The 20,225-nt window shown below is 46.2% G+C and overlaps 1 protein-coding gene across 2 annotated transcripts in view; it reads right to left on the reverse strand.

Moving 5' to 3' along the window:
• The window catches only part of CACNA2D2 (calcium voltage-gated channel auxiliary subunit alpha2delta 2), a 206,991-nt gene that overhangs the window by 169,221 nt on the left and 17,545 nt on the right, over positions 1-20,225 (reverse strand). For both annotated transcript variants that reach the window (XM_050312748.1, XM_050312747.1), the window contains exon 2: positions 14,711-14,792. In XM_050312748.1, coding sequence (XP_050168705.1) covers positions 14,711-14,792 — 82 coding nt within the window. The remainder of the gene's footprint in view (positions 1-14,710; positions 14,793-20,225) is intronic.

Consider the following 20,225-nt stretch of genomic DNA (forward strand, 5'->3'; position numbering starts at 1 on the left):
TGTGATTTTTTTCTCATCAGTCTATTGGAAGGGTTAAAGCTGGCCAGAAAGTTTAAACTGGGATCTTGAGGGCTGCTCAGATGTTTTTCCTTCATTTCAGATTTAGGTTTGAGCACAAGTATTATATACTATAACAGCAATGGTTTATTATTCATTGAATTTCTTTTCTGTGTAATAATTTCCCTTGAAAAACAAATTTTGCTTTCTGGTGAAATATGTAGACCTGCCCTATAACTACCACTTGCTCCCATAAGACAATAATCCAGCATGGAATACAGAATTAGTAATTTAACAAGCCTTTAAGGTTTTTGGTTTGGTTTTCCTTTTTCAAACTCATCAATGAACCACTTGTAAATAAAACAAATCTTGTTAATGAGATTTGTCTCCCCAGACTGCCCTTGTCCATTTTCAAAGGCATTTGTGCACGTCTGCCCTCTGGAAACGCTAAGAGCACATTGAAATGTAGGATGGACAGCTCTTATCCCCACTGATATCTACAGAGCCAACAGTTTTGGGGAACCAAACCCCCAGCCCCAAAGAATGGCTTTTTCTATCACACCAAGTATTTTCATTCTGCTCATCACAGAGGGGCTGAATGACTTACCTGCTGGGCTCCCTTCTTCTGAGGCACAGTAAAATAAACCAGTGTCATGAAAGACCAGCTCTACCGCTTGGCTGAAGACATCCAACAACCAGAAGCTGACACACTGGTGTTGCAAAAAACCCCAAATAAAACCAACCAGCCCAAATCCCCAGAAAGCAAACCAAAACACCTCCACACTTCACCTGGCGCAACCATGAGTGGATTCTGATCTGATCAACCTGCAGCTTTGTTCAGACAGGTGGAGCTTGTTCAAGTAAGTGCATAGACAAATACATTCAGTGTTAGCTGTGAAAATGTTGGGGCACCACAGATTCCAGTATCTGACTTCCTCCACTTCCAGCACAGCACTGGCACTTGGGAGAAAGCTCATAGTCAAACAGAAATACAGTATCTGCAGTAAAATACATACAAAATTACCTTGAAAGTAATTGCTTTTGGTATAAATGGTCTTCTTCAAAGTTTTCTCTCGCACACAAGTCCCTTCCAAGAGAACGAGAATAAATTTACTGCATGTGAATTTATTCAAAGCCAGTAGATTCAGTATAATGAAATCCTCCTAAGTAAATATCTGATAAAGAAGCAAATGCTTAGCACTTGACCCCAGGAGCCAGGATTTCTTGACACACGGCTGTAATGCAAAGCAGCAGGAACCTCAGGACTGCTGGCACAGAGGAGTCAAGCAAGGAAAATCTCAGAGGACTTGACTCCTGGGAAGCACAGCTGCAGATGGCTTAGGGCACGGAGCCACACAGGAACCTGGGCAGCCCACACCTCGGTTCCCAAACTGACTGAAAGCACCAGTGCTACCAGAGGAAGTCATCTCTGTGGGGGACTCTGAAGGCCCCCTGACTATCTATACTGTACCCTTCCTTTGCCAAGGGCCGTGAGACACCCTACAAGTATCTAAAATGATGGGGTTTGCTGAATTTTGCCCCAAACTTCTCTGTCCTGGGGCCCTAGGTGTGGGCAGCAGCACACTGCGACACAGTCAGGTGCTCCTTGTGAGAAGAACTTTATTAGTCTGTTTAATAAGAGACAAAAAGAAGTTGCCATTCAGTTGCATCACAATCTTCATTCCTGTGACACCTAAATCTTGTCCAGAGCATTGTCTCTGTTACCAAACATCCCACCAGCTCAGGACCTGAAGGCTCTTAGTGCCCTGCAGGGCCATTCAGTGAGCTCCCTTGTCTGTAGGATGGGATTTCCCCTGCCACAGATCTTCCCATATCCCAAGTTCAAGGTGTGCCATGCTCATATGACTGTTCACACAATAAAGACTGCAGGAGTCCTGTTGGTTATGGGTGACAGCTGGGATGGCAAGCCCTGCTCCTGCACAAGGAACTGAGACCAAGGGCCAAACCCATGGTGACCGCTGCCATCACACGTGTGGTGTGTCATCGAAGATAAAGTGCAAAAGCTCTCTGAATTCATGTTATCTCTGCATACAGCATGTCACTTAATTGCCCAGAAAAGCCTCTTGGAGAAGCATATGGGAAGTTTTCCCATGAAAAATGACACCACTCAAAGTCTTTTCTGGCTAGAAACCACTCAACAGTATCTATCACTACTGACATCTGGGACATAAGCTTCAAAGCAGTTAATTTACCATTTTAGCTGGAGACAGTTTCCTGTAGACATTGATATCCAAAACAGGTAATTGTTATGCCAGAAAGCAGAATCATTAGAGGAGAAAAAAGGTAAAGAGGGAGCCTATGCAGTAATTCTCCTACAGTACCCAGGCCTGCCAAAGCTGCATTTAGGGCCGCTGATGGCCCTCTCTTTTAAGACAATGCTTCTACAAGCTATTCATGAACATCCACCAGGACAAGCCCCCAGCTAAGTCCCAAGCCAGAAAAATGAAGCCTTTGTGCAGGTCTGTGGGTACAACTGCAGATCACCTTTAGCTCTGAGCTGAGCTCCTCCGCTGTGCTAATTAATTGCTGAAGGAGTTCTCTCGTCTCCCCGTGACGCAGAGCGAGCAGCCACTCACGCTCCTCCGCTCCCTGCCGCAGTCACATCACCTGCTCTGTCTCAAGGACCTCCTAGGGCTGGCCTCCCCATCTGTCCCTTTTACAGACTCCACATACCCCTGATCCGTCTCTGCAAGTGGTAACTGAGCCAAACCACAGCAAGTCTTCAGAAGCAAATGCCTCCTCTGTCCTCACTGCTTCCCGTCTCTGTCACCCCAGAAATGCAGTCCACCTGCAGAGTTCCTAACCACACCTTCACCCTTGGGGCAAGGCTGGTGTCCCACCTCTGTCTGGCACTTGCAGCTATGGAGGACACTCAAGGAGCTCAAGACCTTCTGCTTAACACACAGCTTCCCTCATACACTTTTTTACTGAACTCAGTGTTCACCCCTACCATACCCATATAAGTCTTGTGGTGATGGACAACATAAAGAGAACCTGCTAAACCCCCAAAATCTGCTGCAGCAAGGCCCTGGAGGGGCTGAATAACTCCATTACACCATCTGTTTGTGAATCCTTTCCAATGGCTCCAGTACTCTTTCCAGTCCATGAGGCCAGGATCTGTGATAACCCTGATCCTACAGGCTAAAAGTATATGACTTCCCCCTACTGACACCATTCATGGAGATGGCCACAGACAGCAAAGGACCTGTAAAAAGACTCCACAGCCCTATCAAGCAAGGCATGGTCCAGAAATCATGTCACCTTACGAGCTAACAAGTGGACACCCCACACAAAACTAACCCCAGCCCTGTGCTGTGACTGCACCTGGGCAGTAACTGGCTTTTGTTTAAAAACCGTCCCCCTCATTTCCCAGTCTCGCCTTCAGAGCTGTGTGAAGAACACTGCTGGGTATCTTTTAAAGGTGAGCCAACAGTAATTCAAACTTGATGGCAACTTAACGACTCCCACGAGCAGCTCTGCACAGAGCAGAGCAGCGACCTCGAGCCGGTGACCGACTGAAGGGCACCCACATCGTGGTGGGCACAGCCAGGGCTGGGGCTGTGCACGGTAACACACCTGACACATGTACAGGGATCTTCTTCTGCCAACAAGAATGGCTGTAACTTGCCCTGGATATCAGCATATGTTTTAGAAATTAATCAGACTGTAACCAATATGTTAGGAAGACAGGCCAGACTCCTGGAAGAGAGGGGCTGGGAGATGGTTTCTGCTAGCAGAGTGCTTTCAGTTTGACGTTTGCATTGAAGTTGTTATGGCTGCAGCTGGGATGAAAAACCCTTCCTTAATATTGCACTGCAATAGCAGGAGAAGCCTGATTCCTTATTGAGCTGTGTGAGCAGAGAGGTCAAGTCTAGAAGTGCTAAAAAACTGCAATTCCCTACCCTCCTTTGGGATGCCGCAGGTCAAGGTGGAAGTACAATGGCAAGTCCGTTTGCCCTGATGCTGCATTTGCTCTGTGGGTGAACAGAGACCATCTAATCCCTGGGCTGTCATTCTGGCATCTTTCATGACCACTAAACTCTATTCTAAAAGAAAAAGGAGGTTTTATTAGAAAGTCAGTGGACGAGCCAAATGTCAGAGTGAAAAATTCAGAGGAAGGTTAAGGATTTTTTTTTTTTTTTTTTTTGATACGGCTGCACTGGAGGTGAGTGAACACCAGGGCGTTTTGATTTCCTGCCTGGTTTCAATAAATGTTGCACTCCCAGGCACCCAAGGGACTGCTGTGGTTTGTCAAAACCAATTAATTTTCTTCCACAGAATGCTTCAGGCACCTCAAAATGTCGTTCGAGAGCTAGCACACATCTAAGGAGGAGGGAAAGCTGGCAGTCAACTGCTGCTCGGGCTCTGCATCAGGAGCACAGCCCTCCAAACTCACACCAAGAGCAGAGGCACGGGGAGAAGGATGGCTTATCCCTTTGGTCATGGGAGGGAGCTGAGGGCAGAGCCCACAAGGAAACACCATGTGTTATAGACCCTATGAATATAAACAAGAAGCTGCCACTTGCGAAACTTGCCAGAAATAAGTTTCCTGCGGGAGAATTCGAAGCTGAAAGTTTCTCTCCCTCACTTGCGTTTCCTAGGATTCACTGCTCAGTGCTAATAGATGTAGTAATGAGCCAGAAGTGACAAACTGAACAGTTGTTATTAAGGGAGACATTTGGAAGACAAGCCCTGGAGTTGGGATTCACAAGTTCCCTCCCCAGCCCTCCTCCAGACTCAGAATAAGGACTCCCCTCACCCAAGCCTCAATTTACCTACTGTCAGAGACAATCTGTAATGTCTTCCCTCTCTCCAAAATTGAGATGTGAGAGCAAACTTGTTTGCAAGTAATTTTAATAATCAGCCATGAAATGCACTAGAGGTAAGCACAGTATTATCAGGCCAGGAGTTCTTCTTCAGTGAACAGCAAGTCACTGAGAGTTACAGAACACATTGGAGCTGTTATTTATACTCAAAATTCCGTGTGTATACCTCATAGCAAATTATTATCACTGGAGGTTAGGTAGCCATCCTTTCCTCTCTACAAAAGGCAGGGATGGAGATGAATGTTTTTCTTGCATTCTAGCACTCTGCAAAAGGGGCAGAAGACAAAAGATAACCTGAATTTTAAACAATTTGAGTACTGTGGAATCACAGGAAAGTCCTGCAGGAGCAGAAAACGGAACTACAGCTGATGTTCCCAGCAAGCACTACAGTAAGGCCCAGCCTACTCACAATGCCCAAGGGAACTGGGAACCAAGGCTCCTTTGAAGGTCCCAGGCCCCTAATCTCAGTCTGATGTCATCTTTGGTGGACTGCTGACAAAAACAGAAACAAAGAACTTAAAAAATTAAAAGTGACAGCATGCTGAGCACTAAAGTGAGCTTTATAGTGTAACTAATCTTAGAAGAACAAGCAATAAACACACCTGGCTTTCTTTTTCTGTTCATCAACCATGGTATCTTCAATGACCTACTTGTTTTTAGAAGTAATCCAACATTTACCTTTACAATCTTCTTTGCTTCTCGAGTCACATAAACCCCCTGCTGTCTCCTCCTCCTCTATTTACCTGGCCTTACAGTCACAGCAGGGAACTGAAAATCTGCTCCCTGCCTCCTGGCTACAAGCAAAGGCTTCACTTGGGCATCCAGCAGATGATAACTAATGCTACTGCTCAAACAATCCCCAGAGCGGCTCCTGACACACACAGACATCTAGATCCTGCCACCAGTCCAAGCCACATCACCCAGGCATTTAGGGGACTGCCCTAATGGGAAGAGCCATGCCTCTCATTCACAGCATCTCTTCGCATCAGTAGATCTCATGTTTCATTCAGGCAGGTTTTTTCTCAGTGCTCTTACTCACTATTTAATATTTATACTATAGTCAGTGTCCAAAAAGCATGACACTATTGGTTATGGTAGGTTCTGAACAAACACGTACTAAATCTGTCTTGGAAGCTTACAGGTGTGAAAGGTCACTTAGAAAAGGGAAGAAAAGTCAATACAATCTGAAACCCGGTGAATAACTGAATCACAAGGACCAGGCACAAATATAAATCCAAAAAAATGAAACAGAGAAATCCTCCAAAATATATCAAAACAAAGAGGAGATGCTCCACATATGTCAGCTGGCATTGATAGCCCAAGAGCAAGAGAAGAGAGAGGAGAATCCATAACCACTGGCATCACTTTCCTGCTATATTGCCTCCTTAGCCTGTTCACCTTCATTTCTCCCTTCATTCCCCCCTGCTCTGCACATGACCTCTCAAACGATGAGAGAGGCTGGATCATCCCTAAGACACAAAAGAATGTGGAGTTTTTCAAGCTCATGGTATGCAGCACTGTCAAAGTAAGATGCAAAGGATACAAGTGTTGGAAAGGTACAGATCCCCGACGGGTACCAAGATCTGGAGTCTCCCAAGAGGCAGTTCCTCCCAAAAGCAGAGACATCTCTGTCAATAAAGTAGCAGCAAACTACAGCTGTAACCATAGCACAGATCCCCAGTCTTCAGGCAGAGTTCTCCAGTACTGAAGTCCAGTTCATCTGTTTTTGAGGAAGGCGAGGCTGATCTGGTATCAGACTCCACTCTCTCTCCCTCCCTTACAATAGTATCTTAACTGTAAATAATTAAAAGGAGATAAGTACCTATAAAAGCAGCAGAATCATTGCAGGCCAACAGGTCAGCATGGATGGGTGTTTGAAATAAGGGGCCCATTCACGTTATTCACTTCAGATGTCAAAGGTGACCTGCTGTAATGAGGAACGATAAACACGCTCACTTGACATGCAAGCTCCCCGCTGCAATTTCCCAGGCTGGAGCCACACTAGAACATAACAACCACAACTGTGCCCTTGAGAAGTCACCTCCTCCGTTGTCTCCCAACTTCCAAAGCCCTCCTGCATTTCCACATACAGAACAAAGGCAGGTGACACATCTTATTGCTTCCTCTGTACGATAACCCCAAATACCTAATGACAGTTTCCTTCCTTAAACCTTTCAGTAGAACTGCGTATTTCACTGCTTACAGTTGCAGGATCCTCCATAGTCCAGTATCTAGAACTAATGGATCCACAGGAAAACCAGGATTCAGTAGTGTCCACTACCCAGTGTTTGCCTGACAAACCTACAAGGAAGAGAAATGCAAACTCCCCAGCCTGCAGCATTTCAAGCCGAAGGGGAACTTAGAGCATATAAATAATATTTAAAATGCTAGAAAGGGAAAAAGCTGAAATTATGATGGAATACAGATACACATTTTCTGTGGTTTGTATCTTGATCAGTGATAGAGTTTCATTTTTGGTTATCAGCTCTGCTCACAGGAGACTGAATTCCAGGCTATATCAATTCCCCTGTGGATGTAAAGGAAAAGAACCATCTGGAGAGAATAATAAAACAATTAACTTTCCATTAAAGAATAATCTATGTATGTTTTTAAGAAGGCAAACTTTAATGATCTCCACCTAATTATTCATCCTGCATTCTGGCAGGCTTGGTTTGGATTTTGCCTTGCTTTGTTTTTAAACGCAGCCTGAAGGTAACAACTTAAGCTGGAATGCATGTGGGGACCACACAGGCTCCTTCAGTTGAGGGCAGGACAACCTGGATGAGGGCGGCTTCCACAAACACCAGCCAGGGTCCCATTGTTCCCATGGATTCACGTGTAATGGCAACAGCATCAATTCTAGAGTTTCACTGAATATTCATGAGGATTTTACAAACATGGTTGCTGACTGGCTTGGTACATCGGCAACATATTTGGATAGGAAGCGCAGGCAGCACACTCAGAAGCTGCACACACCTGAACATCAGGCTGTTGAATGCTGGGCTCATTTAACTTGTCACTGATGGCAATATAAATCAGAAATGACTCCATAAAACTCAACAGCAGTCCCCTCTGATTTTGAAAACTCACCAACTGGCTAAAAGTATATTATCTTTACAAAGTAATTCTGTAAAGTGAAAAGGTTCAAAGCAAGGGCTTTAAGGACTATTACTCTGCCTGTTACCCTTTTAAACACACACCCTCTAAGGACCCACTGGCTGTACCCTTGTGGTGCAGCCTGCACTGTTCTCCATCACGTTGGTTCTGCAGAGCTGCTCAGCTTAACCCCGTGCCTCAGTTTCCCAGTGGATGGTACTAATGAGCTAGTTCAGTGGGCATGCCTGCACTTCACTCCAGTTTACACGGTGCTTTCCAGCCAAGGCTCTCAAACATTTGGAAAGGACCAAATATAGTTTAAGCTAAAATTAACTGGAACATAAATACCAGAATTCAACCACTCAGATCACTCCTTTAGAAAACGTACCTGGGACTTCAGGCTTTCCAGCATGAGAACTCACACACTAAAGAGCTGGTGAACAGTGAGACAGTGCCCAGGCAATTCTTTGCTACTATTTATTGACCCACTGATTGAGATCAGGCTCTGTGACACAGTGCAGGCACGTTTATCCCTCTCCCCCACAAGCTGCTAAGTTTTATGATCTGAAAAAGTAATTCAAAAAAAGCCATAATCCTGGCACACAAACTAGTCACACCTGAGTCCTGCTGGAAAAATCCCTGCCTCAGCTTTCAAATGTTGCAGAACATTTTCATTCACAGCTTCTGCATAAACGAAGCGAGTTTGGAGTCGAAGAGTCTGAGGCATTTTAGCCTCTAAGACTTCTAACCTGCTCTTTCCCCAGAACTGTAAAAGCCCATCTTTCTCCACTAAATATATATATACACACAGGGACACATAGATATATGCACACCCTGATCTCCCAAAGCAGGGCCCCTGCATCTGCCAACAGGCTGCACGCTGCATCGGCACAATGGCTCTGGTGCAGGATCTGCACCACCCACTGGAAAGGATTTAGTGAGGGGTGCTAACGTCACACACTGAGCAGCCACATACAGCTATAAATTATTCATACACATTACTCTAATTATGCAAATGTACTAAAAGCTGGAGCATATGTTTCCCTGACATCTCGCAGTACGGATGCAATATGGTTCTAGTAGAGAGGGAGAGTGAGAAGTGAGATGATGGGTGTAAGGGGGCTAACGATGGCAGGCACTGGCCCAAGCGAGGGGTGGCAGAGGATCCCTCTTTCCCAACCAAGCCGCTGCAAGGCTAAGGACATTTAAATGCTCCTCCTTGATAATACAGCGTTGGCTTTGCACTCAGTGCTGAACAGAGTGCTGAGGCTGCTGAACGGCCCAGGCAGATTAAAATAAACCCAAGCAGTTTGGAACAGGAATGTGTTTATCTGGCATCGCACACTTCCTCTTATCAAACATGAGGAGCAGGGGAGGGCACAGCGATGGTGTGCGGAAGCAGGCTGTGTGCACGCGGGTAGGAGAGGGGGAGGGAAGAGAGGAGAGGAACAGCAAGGATCAGACAGATTATGCATGAGCTCGGGAACCAGGAGCCTGGAGATAGGCATCGTGTCACTGGGGTACAGAGCCCACACTCTTGGTCAGCCCCCAGATGGGCACTAGCTGTTGGAAAACTCAATTAGGTCCTTTCTCCCTTGCAGCATCTGGAAGAAGGCTGTTCAGTGCTGCTGCAGCACAAGCAGCTGGCTTTGTGTGCTGCCCAGGCTTTGGGTTCAGACTCCTTCTCTCAACTCTGTTGAGCACAGTGCAGACACTGGGCATCACTCGTCTCCCATTCCAGAAGTTGGGACTGACTCCTCGGAAGGAAAAGGCCAAATGTACTCTGCTATGGTGTTTTGAAGTCCAAGCTGTGGATTATGGTACTAGATTGAATATCAGAAGATTAGCATCTTATTCCCAACTCTGCCATGTCTAAGGACCACAGGACTGTCCTTCTGTAAATGCCCTGTCCATGTGACCCTTTGGAAACAGAGAGTCTTCTCAGACATTGTGTCCAGAACATTGTGCAGGGAGTCTCCAGTTCCCTAGTATCCTTCATTTAAAATCCCATAAACACTTTTCAAAACCTCCAGCCCTACTGAATGACCAGGTGAGTGTTCCCACGCCCAGACAAAACAAAAGAGCAAATTAAACATCATGTAATACCACAGCTACTTGGAAGATTTAGGCTATCTTATTATTATTCCAGTAGTTACCCAAGATCAAAAAAGTTGAACAGAAAACCTTGACAGCTCCTTTGATAAGAGCATGTCTCACCTCCTAGTGCTGGCATTAAAGAAACTCTAGATCTGTACCAGCAGTTTTGTAAGGGATGCACTCACAGAGCCACGTGAAACACTCGGTACTGCAGAGACCCCGTCACAGGAGGAGTGCTGGTGACTGCAGCAGTATACAAGGCAGATGCCACCTGAGCTCTTCAGATCCAAGGCAAAACTCTGCTAGTATACTAGTTTTTTTAATTCAAGTTCTTGTTTGTGCATGGCTCAATCACAGTTCCCCACCTGTGGCTGCCTCAGCTAAAGTATGGCCATGCTTTGAATACAAGAGGGGATGTATCAGAGAAGCAACACTGAACAGAAGGGACAGGCAGGCTGAGGCAGACAAAGGTGGGGACACTTGCACAGATCACCCTGCCCCAAGCTCCGGCCAGCAGGGTCTGTCCTTCCCTTTTACAAAAGCCCAGATGAATGAACGGCAGCACTTCTGCCAGGCAGAGATGCCAAACTGGCAAAACAAAGCTGAGAAAACGGCACAAGATAACGAGCAAGAATAATAGACAGACATAAAAATCCACTGAAGTAAAATCAGGTATTCATTACAAGGACCAAGCCAAACCACTTCTGCTGTACCACAATCAACAAACCCCTTGGGCAGCAGGCTGCATCCCAACAGACACAGCACGAGTCTCCCTTTTCCTGGGCTCATCCTCCTTTCTGTGCAGCCACACATATTGAGGACCAAGCACAGGCTGAGGGTCACTGCCTGCCCAGCTGAGCCAGAAAACTGCTCCCTGTGTCCCAGCCTGGGCTCAGGTTTGGGGCCATCTCACCCTTTACAGACCAGGTGATTCCTCACCATCAAGGCCAGCAGAATCCATATCTTCCGGTCATACCCTGGCAAGGCAGACCTGGACACTATTTCTTGACTTCCCTTAACAGCTCAGAAGAAAGGAAGAAGGGTACAAAACCAGCTTGACAGACTGAAGGTCTGTTCATCCAAACCAGCAGCACAGCTCGGGTCCAGCTCTGCTGCCCCCCCTGGCCCTGCTGAGGTGTGTCTGTGCAAGGGCACAGGGCCCCTGGGTGAGTGCTCAGCCCTGCTACGGGAGCAGTCCTCAGGAAAGACAAGCAGAGCCAAGAGAGGAAGAAAGAGAGAGGAGAAAAGGAGCCTTCTCATTCTGAAGGCTTTGGCTTCCTCAGTAACTGTCAGCAAGGAAACAAGCCCATTACAGGCACCACGGATAACAGGTACTAGAGGGGGAGGACGGGATGTTCTGACCAGCTCACTGCTCATCTCAGGAGACACAGGATCAAACACAATTTAGGTAACAAGCCAGGGCAGACTCTGAGCCTCAGCCCAGCTATCCAGAAAAAGAGTTTTAACGCAACATCCAGGGGAGCTGCTCAGTGAGGCACAAAAACCCAGCGGCACACACGGCTCTGCTGTCATCGGTCTGTCACGAGTGCCAGCGCAGCAGGACACGGGTCGGCTGGGACAGGGCTGCACCAGCATGGGAAATCTCTCCAGCCAGAGTCTACCCTCGAACAGGTTTTGCAGCATCTAGGCTGGAAACACAATAAATTCATTCATTTTCTACTAAAGTCAACAAGTTCTCCTTGTGCCAAAACACTGGAAGAAAGAGAAATTTAGTGCAACGTAGCAAGAAATGTCAAAGCAAAACATTTTTTTGTCCTGCAAAGGGATGAAGAGTCCACCAAAGCCACAAAAAACTCACTAACAGAAAAAAACAGAAGTCAGGAAGCTGGATTTTTGTGTAATATCCCTTATTCTAGAAATAATTATTTTAAGAACAACCCTTTTCATCCCAGAGCTTTTCACCCTCCTCTGCAATTGCTCCAGAAAAATGGTCCCCTTGTGCAAATAAGCACTGAGTGGTGCAAGCTTGGATAATCTTGGAAGCACACAAGGTGCCTGTCTACCCCACAGGAGAGGAGGGAAGCAGGGGCATTGGACATTTAGTACACCAATTCAAGGAAATAGCTGAAGAGTTAAAACAAAAAAAATTTTGGATGGTCAGCACTCTGGGAAGATAAAATATTCAGCACCGTTGTGTTCCCGGACACCGTATTTCGGACAATAAATTTCATGGCTCATATGCCACAAGTTATGATTTCAGGCAATAACCAAAGAACAGGTCCACATCCTTTCACAGCAACCAAAAAAAAAAAAAATCCATAAGGAAGCCTGACAAACCTCAGAGGAGGGTATTTTTTATTACTATTTAGTCTGTCACTTTGGTAGTCAGGCTTGAACTGGAAAGGGAAGATCCATTTCTGGCATGGCACCACCTGCAGCGCTTACAGGCTTTATAGACCAGTGGGAGTGGAACCCACCACTGAGTTCAGAGGGACCAGTTCTGTCTTTGGTGACACTGGAGCCTTTTCTCTTACTTTCAATGTCATTTGCTGTGCACTTTCAATGTCATTTGCTGTGCACCGTGAACCAGAAGTCCCCTCTGCAGACATGTCCCAGGCCAACATGGCGATCCCAAAGAACATCAGCAACTTCTGGCAAAAAACAGGCTCTACTTGCCTCATTTCTCTTTATTCTTCCCACCCCTCATGGGTCTAATCTTGCTTAATAATAATCCTTCCTTGCAAAATCCCAGTGGTTGGGATGAGCTCCCAGCCATTGAGTGTTTCAGCTCCCATAGCTCCTCCAGCAAGGGCTTTGCCTTTCCCCTGAGCCTGCTCACCCTGGCAGGGCACACCACAGCTGGGTGGGTGCACTAGCAAGTGGTGTGGTCCTTAAGTGTCATTATGTACCAAACCTGAACTCCACATCCCAAGTTCCCCCCTAGAGATCCACAGACAGCCTCTACCAGTCCTTTCTCGTGTTTTAACAGCTGCACGTTGGAATTTTCAATAGCTCATTTCTTGGCTTCAGGAGGTTTATGCATTCACCAGATACAATAATTAGCTTCCTCCCTTCATAAGATTCCAAAACAGATTTCAAAAAGCCCCTTCAATCCCTCTGTAGTCAGTTTATCCAGAATTAATCCATTGAAGTGATGCATTATGTTCTACCAGAAGAATTAAACAGAAAAAGTGGGAAGCTCTCTTACCTGTAATTGACTGACTGGCCAATAGGAGTCAAGTGCTGGCAAATTGGAGGTGTAATTTCTATTTAATTATGGCATTAAAAAAATTACATGATATACCTATTTAACATGCAAAGGAGTAAAATCAAAGCTAATAAGAATAAATTGTAAGAGAGGACAAAATGTAGTAGCAGTCTTTTTGTTCTTTATAACTGTTCTCCGCTGAAGAGAATGCTGGCTGCTGTGCCATTGTATTGCCTGGAAAACTGGCATCCCTGGCTCTGATTCTAAGACCCTGCCAACATGCAAAACTGCATTGCAAAGATGCATGGCTACAGTCAAAAATATCTGCTGAAACCCAAGTGGTGTATGTGCTGTTCATGCTGCACATGAAGCTTGTATCAGTCCAGTTGAAGTTCAGTTGAAATGAATGCAAGCAAAGCCCAGATACACCGTGCTAGAGCTCAAATATGAATGCAAATGAATGGATGAACCATGAGGAGTTTTGCAAGCCTTCGGGTAATAAACTCATTTCAAAATGCATTTAAAGGCAATAGTGCGACCTCTGTGTTCAGACAGTGGGTTACAACCAACAGTATAAAATATGAACAGTTCTGTTTAAGCCAATACAGCTACTACTGCAGGACAGACAGAGGCCCATAAATTATTGGCGTCTGAGAAGAACATGCCGCTGTCAGGAGAAAACACGAATACATCCATGCTTCTTTCTGGGGTAACGTATTTATCATCCTAGAGAAGCCTGTTTTCTTTAGATTAACACCATAACTCCAAATTGTTCAACGTCAAAGCATCCAGTCAGCACAACAGCGTGGGGAAGGGGAAACGGGGTCTTACTGGGAAGAGGAAACAGGGAGGGTCTTAAAGACTCTTTGATCCACAAACCTAATAAGCCAGAATGAAGCAGTTCTGTAACTGCCCTAATCCAGCCCAGAGCACTGTTGCCAGGAGAAGAGCAGGTCTGGCTCCTGCAGCCTGCTGTGCCCTGGTGTTAACTCAGGGAGTAGGAGGCAGATGCAAACATCAGTAACACGATTTTGTTTTGTGCCATTGGAAACAGAAGCCAAACAAGAATTACAGTTTTACCTGCAATGTGTATTTAAAAACACAGGGCTTCCAATGGCTAGCCAAATTATCCTTTCAACATTTCCTGCTTTATCAACAGAAGTTTCAAGTTAAAACACAAATTAAAATACCTTCAGTCCCTGGAGGAAAGGTTAGATGGATTTAAGATGCATTTATTGTGTCACATAGGAAAAACCCACAGGTACATGCTCAGATAGCAGTGACATGCGGCCCCAGAGACAGACAGATACAAACCACACTCACTCCCACACACTTGATAAATGCATCAAATTGCCCAGGAACCAGAAGCACAGCCAGCCATGACCCTGCACATGGAGTGAGCTGAGAGGGTGACTTAGTGCAAGTGTTCACACGGGTGATTTCTGCAGATGAGAACATTCATTGCCACAAGGAAGGCAGCACAGGTAAAAGACAGACAGCTTACCCCTCTGAGCTGCTGGACTCCACCAAATATCCTCATCACTCCATCAATCTCCTGCTCCAGCCTCCTGGCCCAGTACTGCATACTGCAAGAGATGGAGAGAAAGAGAGAAAGAGAAAGGGGGAGAAAGAGAGAGAGAGAAAGAGTCAGAGCCCTGACACTGAGCAGATAAGCAAGGGACTGAAGGGAGAGGAAGGAAATCAGTGCCTCAGTTAAGTTCACTGCTCTCCCTGTGCAGCACCGAGTGCAGGCACAGCACCAGGGACACACGGCTTTGAGAATTACAGCTGGGGCAGGTTATAAACTTCAAGACTTCCAAAATTTATGCACAAGGCGCCACAGAGAGAAGAGGGGGGCAAGGTACAACAAAAACTGCAAGGGTTTATTTTCTCCTTATACAAACAGTTGCAGTAGATAATTACCTAAGCCCAGAGTGATTAACAAGGTCAAAGTGATGTGGAGCACAGAAAACAGCTTAGTGCTTCAGCAGGGCTCTGTGGCAGAGAGCAAACCCAGAGCCGTGGCAGGGCCAGAGGTGCCTGTCCTGCTGCGGCAATGGATTATCACTGCGGCACAACAGGAGGGACCTGGGCAGAGCCAGGAGCCAAGCGTGGAGCAGCGAGTGCCCGAGGGCTCAGCTGCTCTGCACCTTCAGCTAAGCCCAACCTGAGCCAGGCACAGACTGTGCCAGGTTCAGTGCAGGCAGAGCTGCCTCCCCGGGCAGCAGGAAGGGCCAGGAGCTGCCACGTGGCATCTCCTTTGTCCTAAGCCCCGTAGGGCGAGGGAGGATGCCAGGGCTTCCAACAGGCACAGCACCCTCCAGTACATTCAGCCACACAGATTTCTGCTTGGAACAATAACTCCACATCAAAAACAACAACAAATAAACCCTCTTCTAAATCCACACAACTTGATAACTCTCCTTCTTTTAATGAGATTTCCTGACTCCAGCCGCTGACCACGCAAATGTCAAATCTCCCGTCTGACCTGGAAAAGCAACACTCGATTGCCTCTGCACCACTTGGCACTGCCTTCAGTGCTTCTTCCAGAGCAACAGTGCTCTCTCAACACACACAGGGGAAAGGAGGGAAGGAACACAAGGAGGAGTGGAAGGTAAGGCCAGCAGCACAGCAAAGCAGTGGTGGAAGGGGGCAGACCAGCTCGGGGGCGTTGCACTCTGGTCAGGTTCACCAAGTGGTTTCGTTCTTCTTCGTGCAAACAGACATCCCCCAGGCAGCCCACACACACTCCCACACCACCCCAAACCGTGGAGAGGCTCTCCCAGAGATCAAGGAGCAAAAAAACCCAACTGTTTTTCAGCTGGGCCTCAGAGGACTCCGGATTGCACAGCACAGCCCAAAAGCTGGGCAGAAACGTCAAAGCAGAAAGATGCCTGAGCAGAACAGGGCTTGTGAGGGGTGGGGGGACAAACAGGGCAGAGGGAGGGACTGGCAGATAGACGTGTGTTACTCACACAGGCAAAGCTCATGCCAGTTAATAACATACAGGGCTGTGGATGAAAACAAGATTTAATTGCACATGCCAAGCCTTATCAGTCTTCCACCGTAACTTATGCCATTTCCCACGTTCCTGCAGAGGCAACGCTCTCTCTTTTCCCCTGGGAGCCTGGCTGGGGAGGGGAAATCCAGGGAATGAGATGGGTGAAGACATCTGCAAACCCTCCTGTTCTGCCAAAGGAGGGAAAGCAAAGCCTTCAGTGGGACTGCAGGGTGAAGGTACCAGGTCACAGACAGGGCTGAGGGGGGCTGGGTTGGGGTTTTTGTTTCTTTTCCTTTTTCAGTCAAATCTTTTATTTGCTATCAAAGGTATATTCAGGTTAACCTGAGTACCAAAGTTATCCATAAATGTTCTGCAGTATTTTCACCAAAAAATATTTATTTTTACACAAGACATTAATTAAAAAAATATGCCCTGGAATACCAAAACTGGATTTATTTTTTTCCCCTCTTCCAGTTTCTCCAGTGAACTGGAAAAAAAGAAAAATCAATTATAAGCTCATACTCAGCCACAGGTCCGAGAACCCCCACTGAGCACTTATGGAGCTGACACTTTTCCTTAACTTCCAGCTCTGTACAAGATCCTTGATTCCAGTGACACCTGCCTGTGTCAGCTCTCCCCAGGAACACCTACAACACCACAGCAAGGGAAAATTACCACCCATCTTGAGCCGTATCCATCACATTAACAACTGCTCATATCCGCTTAAATGTCACGTATGGCCAAGCCCTCAGAGAGGATTAGTTACAGAGGAAGACAGAGGCATCAATATTACTGTGCTGGCATATGCAAAAGAGACACTGAGTGCTCAGTTGGGCTGGGATTTACAATTAATTTAAATTTAGTCAGTAGATTTGTTTTTAAAAAAAAATTTTTTTAAACTTATTCCACCCCCTGCCTCTACCCCAAGAAGTACTACTATTTTAAGGAAAAGCCACCGGGTTTTTCATTCATGACAAAGACTGCAACTCCCTTTAATTGTGCTGCCTTACAGATCAGCAGTTTCCCAAAGAATCCAGCTAAGCCTTGTAGTACAAGCTTTAGGTACCACTATTAAAATAAATAAATGTATTATTTACACTATCTAATAAGGAGGGCATTTTGGCATAGCTGACATCGGGTTTCTAGACTAAAAAAAATAATAGAAGCAGCTTCTCTTTTTGGTGTGGTATGGCTACACAAGCGCTCTTACCAGTGGTAGTAAAAGCTCTTTTCTCACCAGCACATCCCTTACCCACATCACAGCACTGTCAAAACCATTGTGTGACCCATTACCGTGTCCCTCTAGCCCTGGTCATGTCCAGGACCAGAAGGCTTCAGAGTGGGCCACATCCCAGAATTCGGAGGTTTCATTTCACTTACCATATTTGGGTTGAAAGCTAACATTAAAAAAAAATAATAAAATATATAAATCCCATTCTTATTCTGTTTAAGTTGACCTTCTGCCCCTCGTTTCTCTCTCACTGCCAACACACTTGAAATTTTACACAAGACAACTGTAGCAAGGATGAAGAGGGTAAAGGAACCACTAGCCCATGATGAACATGGAGATTTCTCTTTGAAGTGTGTCCCCTATGGAAGCTGAGAGCAGTAAGACATGGCAGTCATTGCACTCCTGGGCCATTACTGCACGCCTCAGGTGCGTTACGGGGCTCGAGGAGCTCTAACTCCCCAAAACACACAGCCAGGAGCGCCCCGCTGCTCCCGTGAAATGTCATTTACAAATAAAGCATAAAGAAAACAGCTGAGGCACTGACTGGGAAGCCACTGGCGTGGCTGTGGTGGTGCTCAAGGAAAGCCACCAGGCTCCCTTTATGAGCCATGTGCACAGTCCCCCCTTAAAGCGAGCACCGCTTCAGTGTGTGCTGCAGTGAACCAAGGCGGGCGAGGAGAAAACCTCTGAGCTCAAGAATCTGTGCTGGCACTCAGCAGCTCTGTGCCTGCAGGAACTGCGTGCAAGGAGCCTGGCACCCCACCATCCCCTGTCCCCTCTCTGGCAGTGACATACCCAGCACACCCCACTGATCCCCATCATCTCTGCTGGCACTGTCTTTGCTGGGGAGTCTCCACAGGACTCTTCCAACCCAACAACTTTACAACTACTGTAGGCACATTCAGAATACCCATTAAAAAAATCTTTAGTATTGAAAAAAAATGTTGTTTCCTTTCCCTGTATATTTTACAGCCTCCTGTGCAACATTTGCAAGGGACATAAGTGATTTTTGAAAACACACCACCATTTATCACTGCCTCTCCAAAGAAAACTACAAAAATGTTAATTGATTTCACAATTTGCATATTTGATTTTTCTTAAAGATGAGAGAAAGTAGGCTTTAAAAAAGCAGCAGAGCTTCAAAAATGTTTACTGTGTCAAGCAGCACATCAGGAGGCAAATCACTGCTGTTGCAGTTGGGGCCAGGAAGGAAAGCGTCCCACTTTGTCCCACTCCTGCTCAGTGGGCACATGTCACAGCAGCCCTTCCTTAGGGTTAGGGCACATTTCATGCTTCAGGTGACCCAAGCAGTTGCAGAGACTTCTGTGTTGGATTCCGAGGCTACACCACTGCTCCAGCTGTGTGGCTTTGGAAGAAAATGATAACTGCCTGGAAAGGCAGGAGACAGACGGGCTGTCCTTGGCCCACATCCTCCCACACTTGAGCATACAACAGATGGCAGCCCGAGTCCTGGTCTTCTCTCACACTCACAGAGCAGGCACCAGTGCAAGCCACGCACTGCCAGCCTGTGTCCAGCACCAGGAGCTGCCACTGCAGCTCAGCCCAGGGCCACTCTGCTCCTCGGTGGCTCAGGGTACGTGGGACAGACCCTTCCTGGGCTGCAGTCACACCTCCTCACAGCTAACCTAGGGCTGGGCAAGGCAGTTACACAAACCACTGATGAACATAAGCCTCAGTGCAAGCCACCTCTCCCAAAAGCACTGGGAAAGGACAAGTAAGAGGAAAGAAAATTAGTTTTCTGCTTGAGGAAACTTTTTTCTTAAAAGAAGCCTTAGGAGAGTGCTTGTTTGGCTGTCAGCAGGAGAGGACATTAGGGGAAAAAAAAAAGATTTGGTCCTTTTCTTTTGCTGCCTTCCCAGCCCCAAAAATAAGAGAGAGCTACAGAAACATGAAAGGACAAGAGGAAAAACTACTTGCTAAGTAGGTACACTGCCCCAAAGCTTACTGGGTTCTACAGAGAGTGTGTTCTGTACAAGTGTCTACACTTCACACAGTGTGTTCAGCCAAGAATGCTTCACTCTGATTCATACGCTTTGGTTCAGTGCCCAAATATTGCTATTTAATAAGGTTATTAATTACTGTGTTGTCTAATTTTTTGCTGTGCAGGAACTTCTTATAATTGGCTTATTCCTTCAAGATGCTTAATCCTTTCACAGTAATAGTGCGTGTCAGTGCACACACGTGCACGTGCGTAAGGGCAGTGCCCCCTCAGAGCTCTCCTACACACCTAGGCCGTACAAACCCCACGTGAGCCAATATTTACCCATCAAGGAAAAACAAGGTGCCTTTTTTTTTTTCTTCCCCCCTGAAGATACAACTTACAGAGAGCACCTGTTTCTTTCCAAATGACCAAATAATTACTGGCCATGCTTCCAGACATTATCAAGCCTCCCACACTGTCGTTTTATGACTCTGTTTTAATTTAAAGTATGTGCCCAGGTGTTTATAGAAAGGAAGGGTGGGAAAAATTTGCCTGCTGGACTAGTCTTTTCTTAATATTTGTCAAGACATTATTCACCTCTACCATCTGGTCTTTCCTGTAGTAAAGAAAGCATCTTTGACGTTATTATAGGAGGGAAGGACAGGATAAATGAATATTAGAACTATATCCCAAGGAAGATCTTTGAGAAAGAGGAAGGGGATAGTGTTTCTACATTCAGCTCTATCACCACATTACTTAGTTCTCTTCAATCTGATCAGACACTAACTCTCTGTGCCTGTTTCTGTGTCCTACCTTCTCTCTGCTTCATCTCTACAATTTTTTGC

The sequence above is a fragment of the Myiozetetes cayanensis genome, unplaced genomic scaffold, assembly GCF_022539395.1.
Source record: "Myiozetetes cayanensis isolate MyiCay16 unplaced genomic scaffold, myiCay2020 scf18, whole genome shotgun sequence".
Classification (NCBI taxonomy): domain Eukaryota; kingdom Metazoa; phylum Chordata; class Aves; order Passeriformes; family Tyrannidae; genus Myiozetetes; species Myiozetetes cayanensis.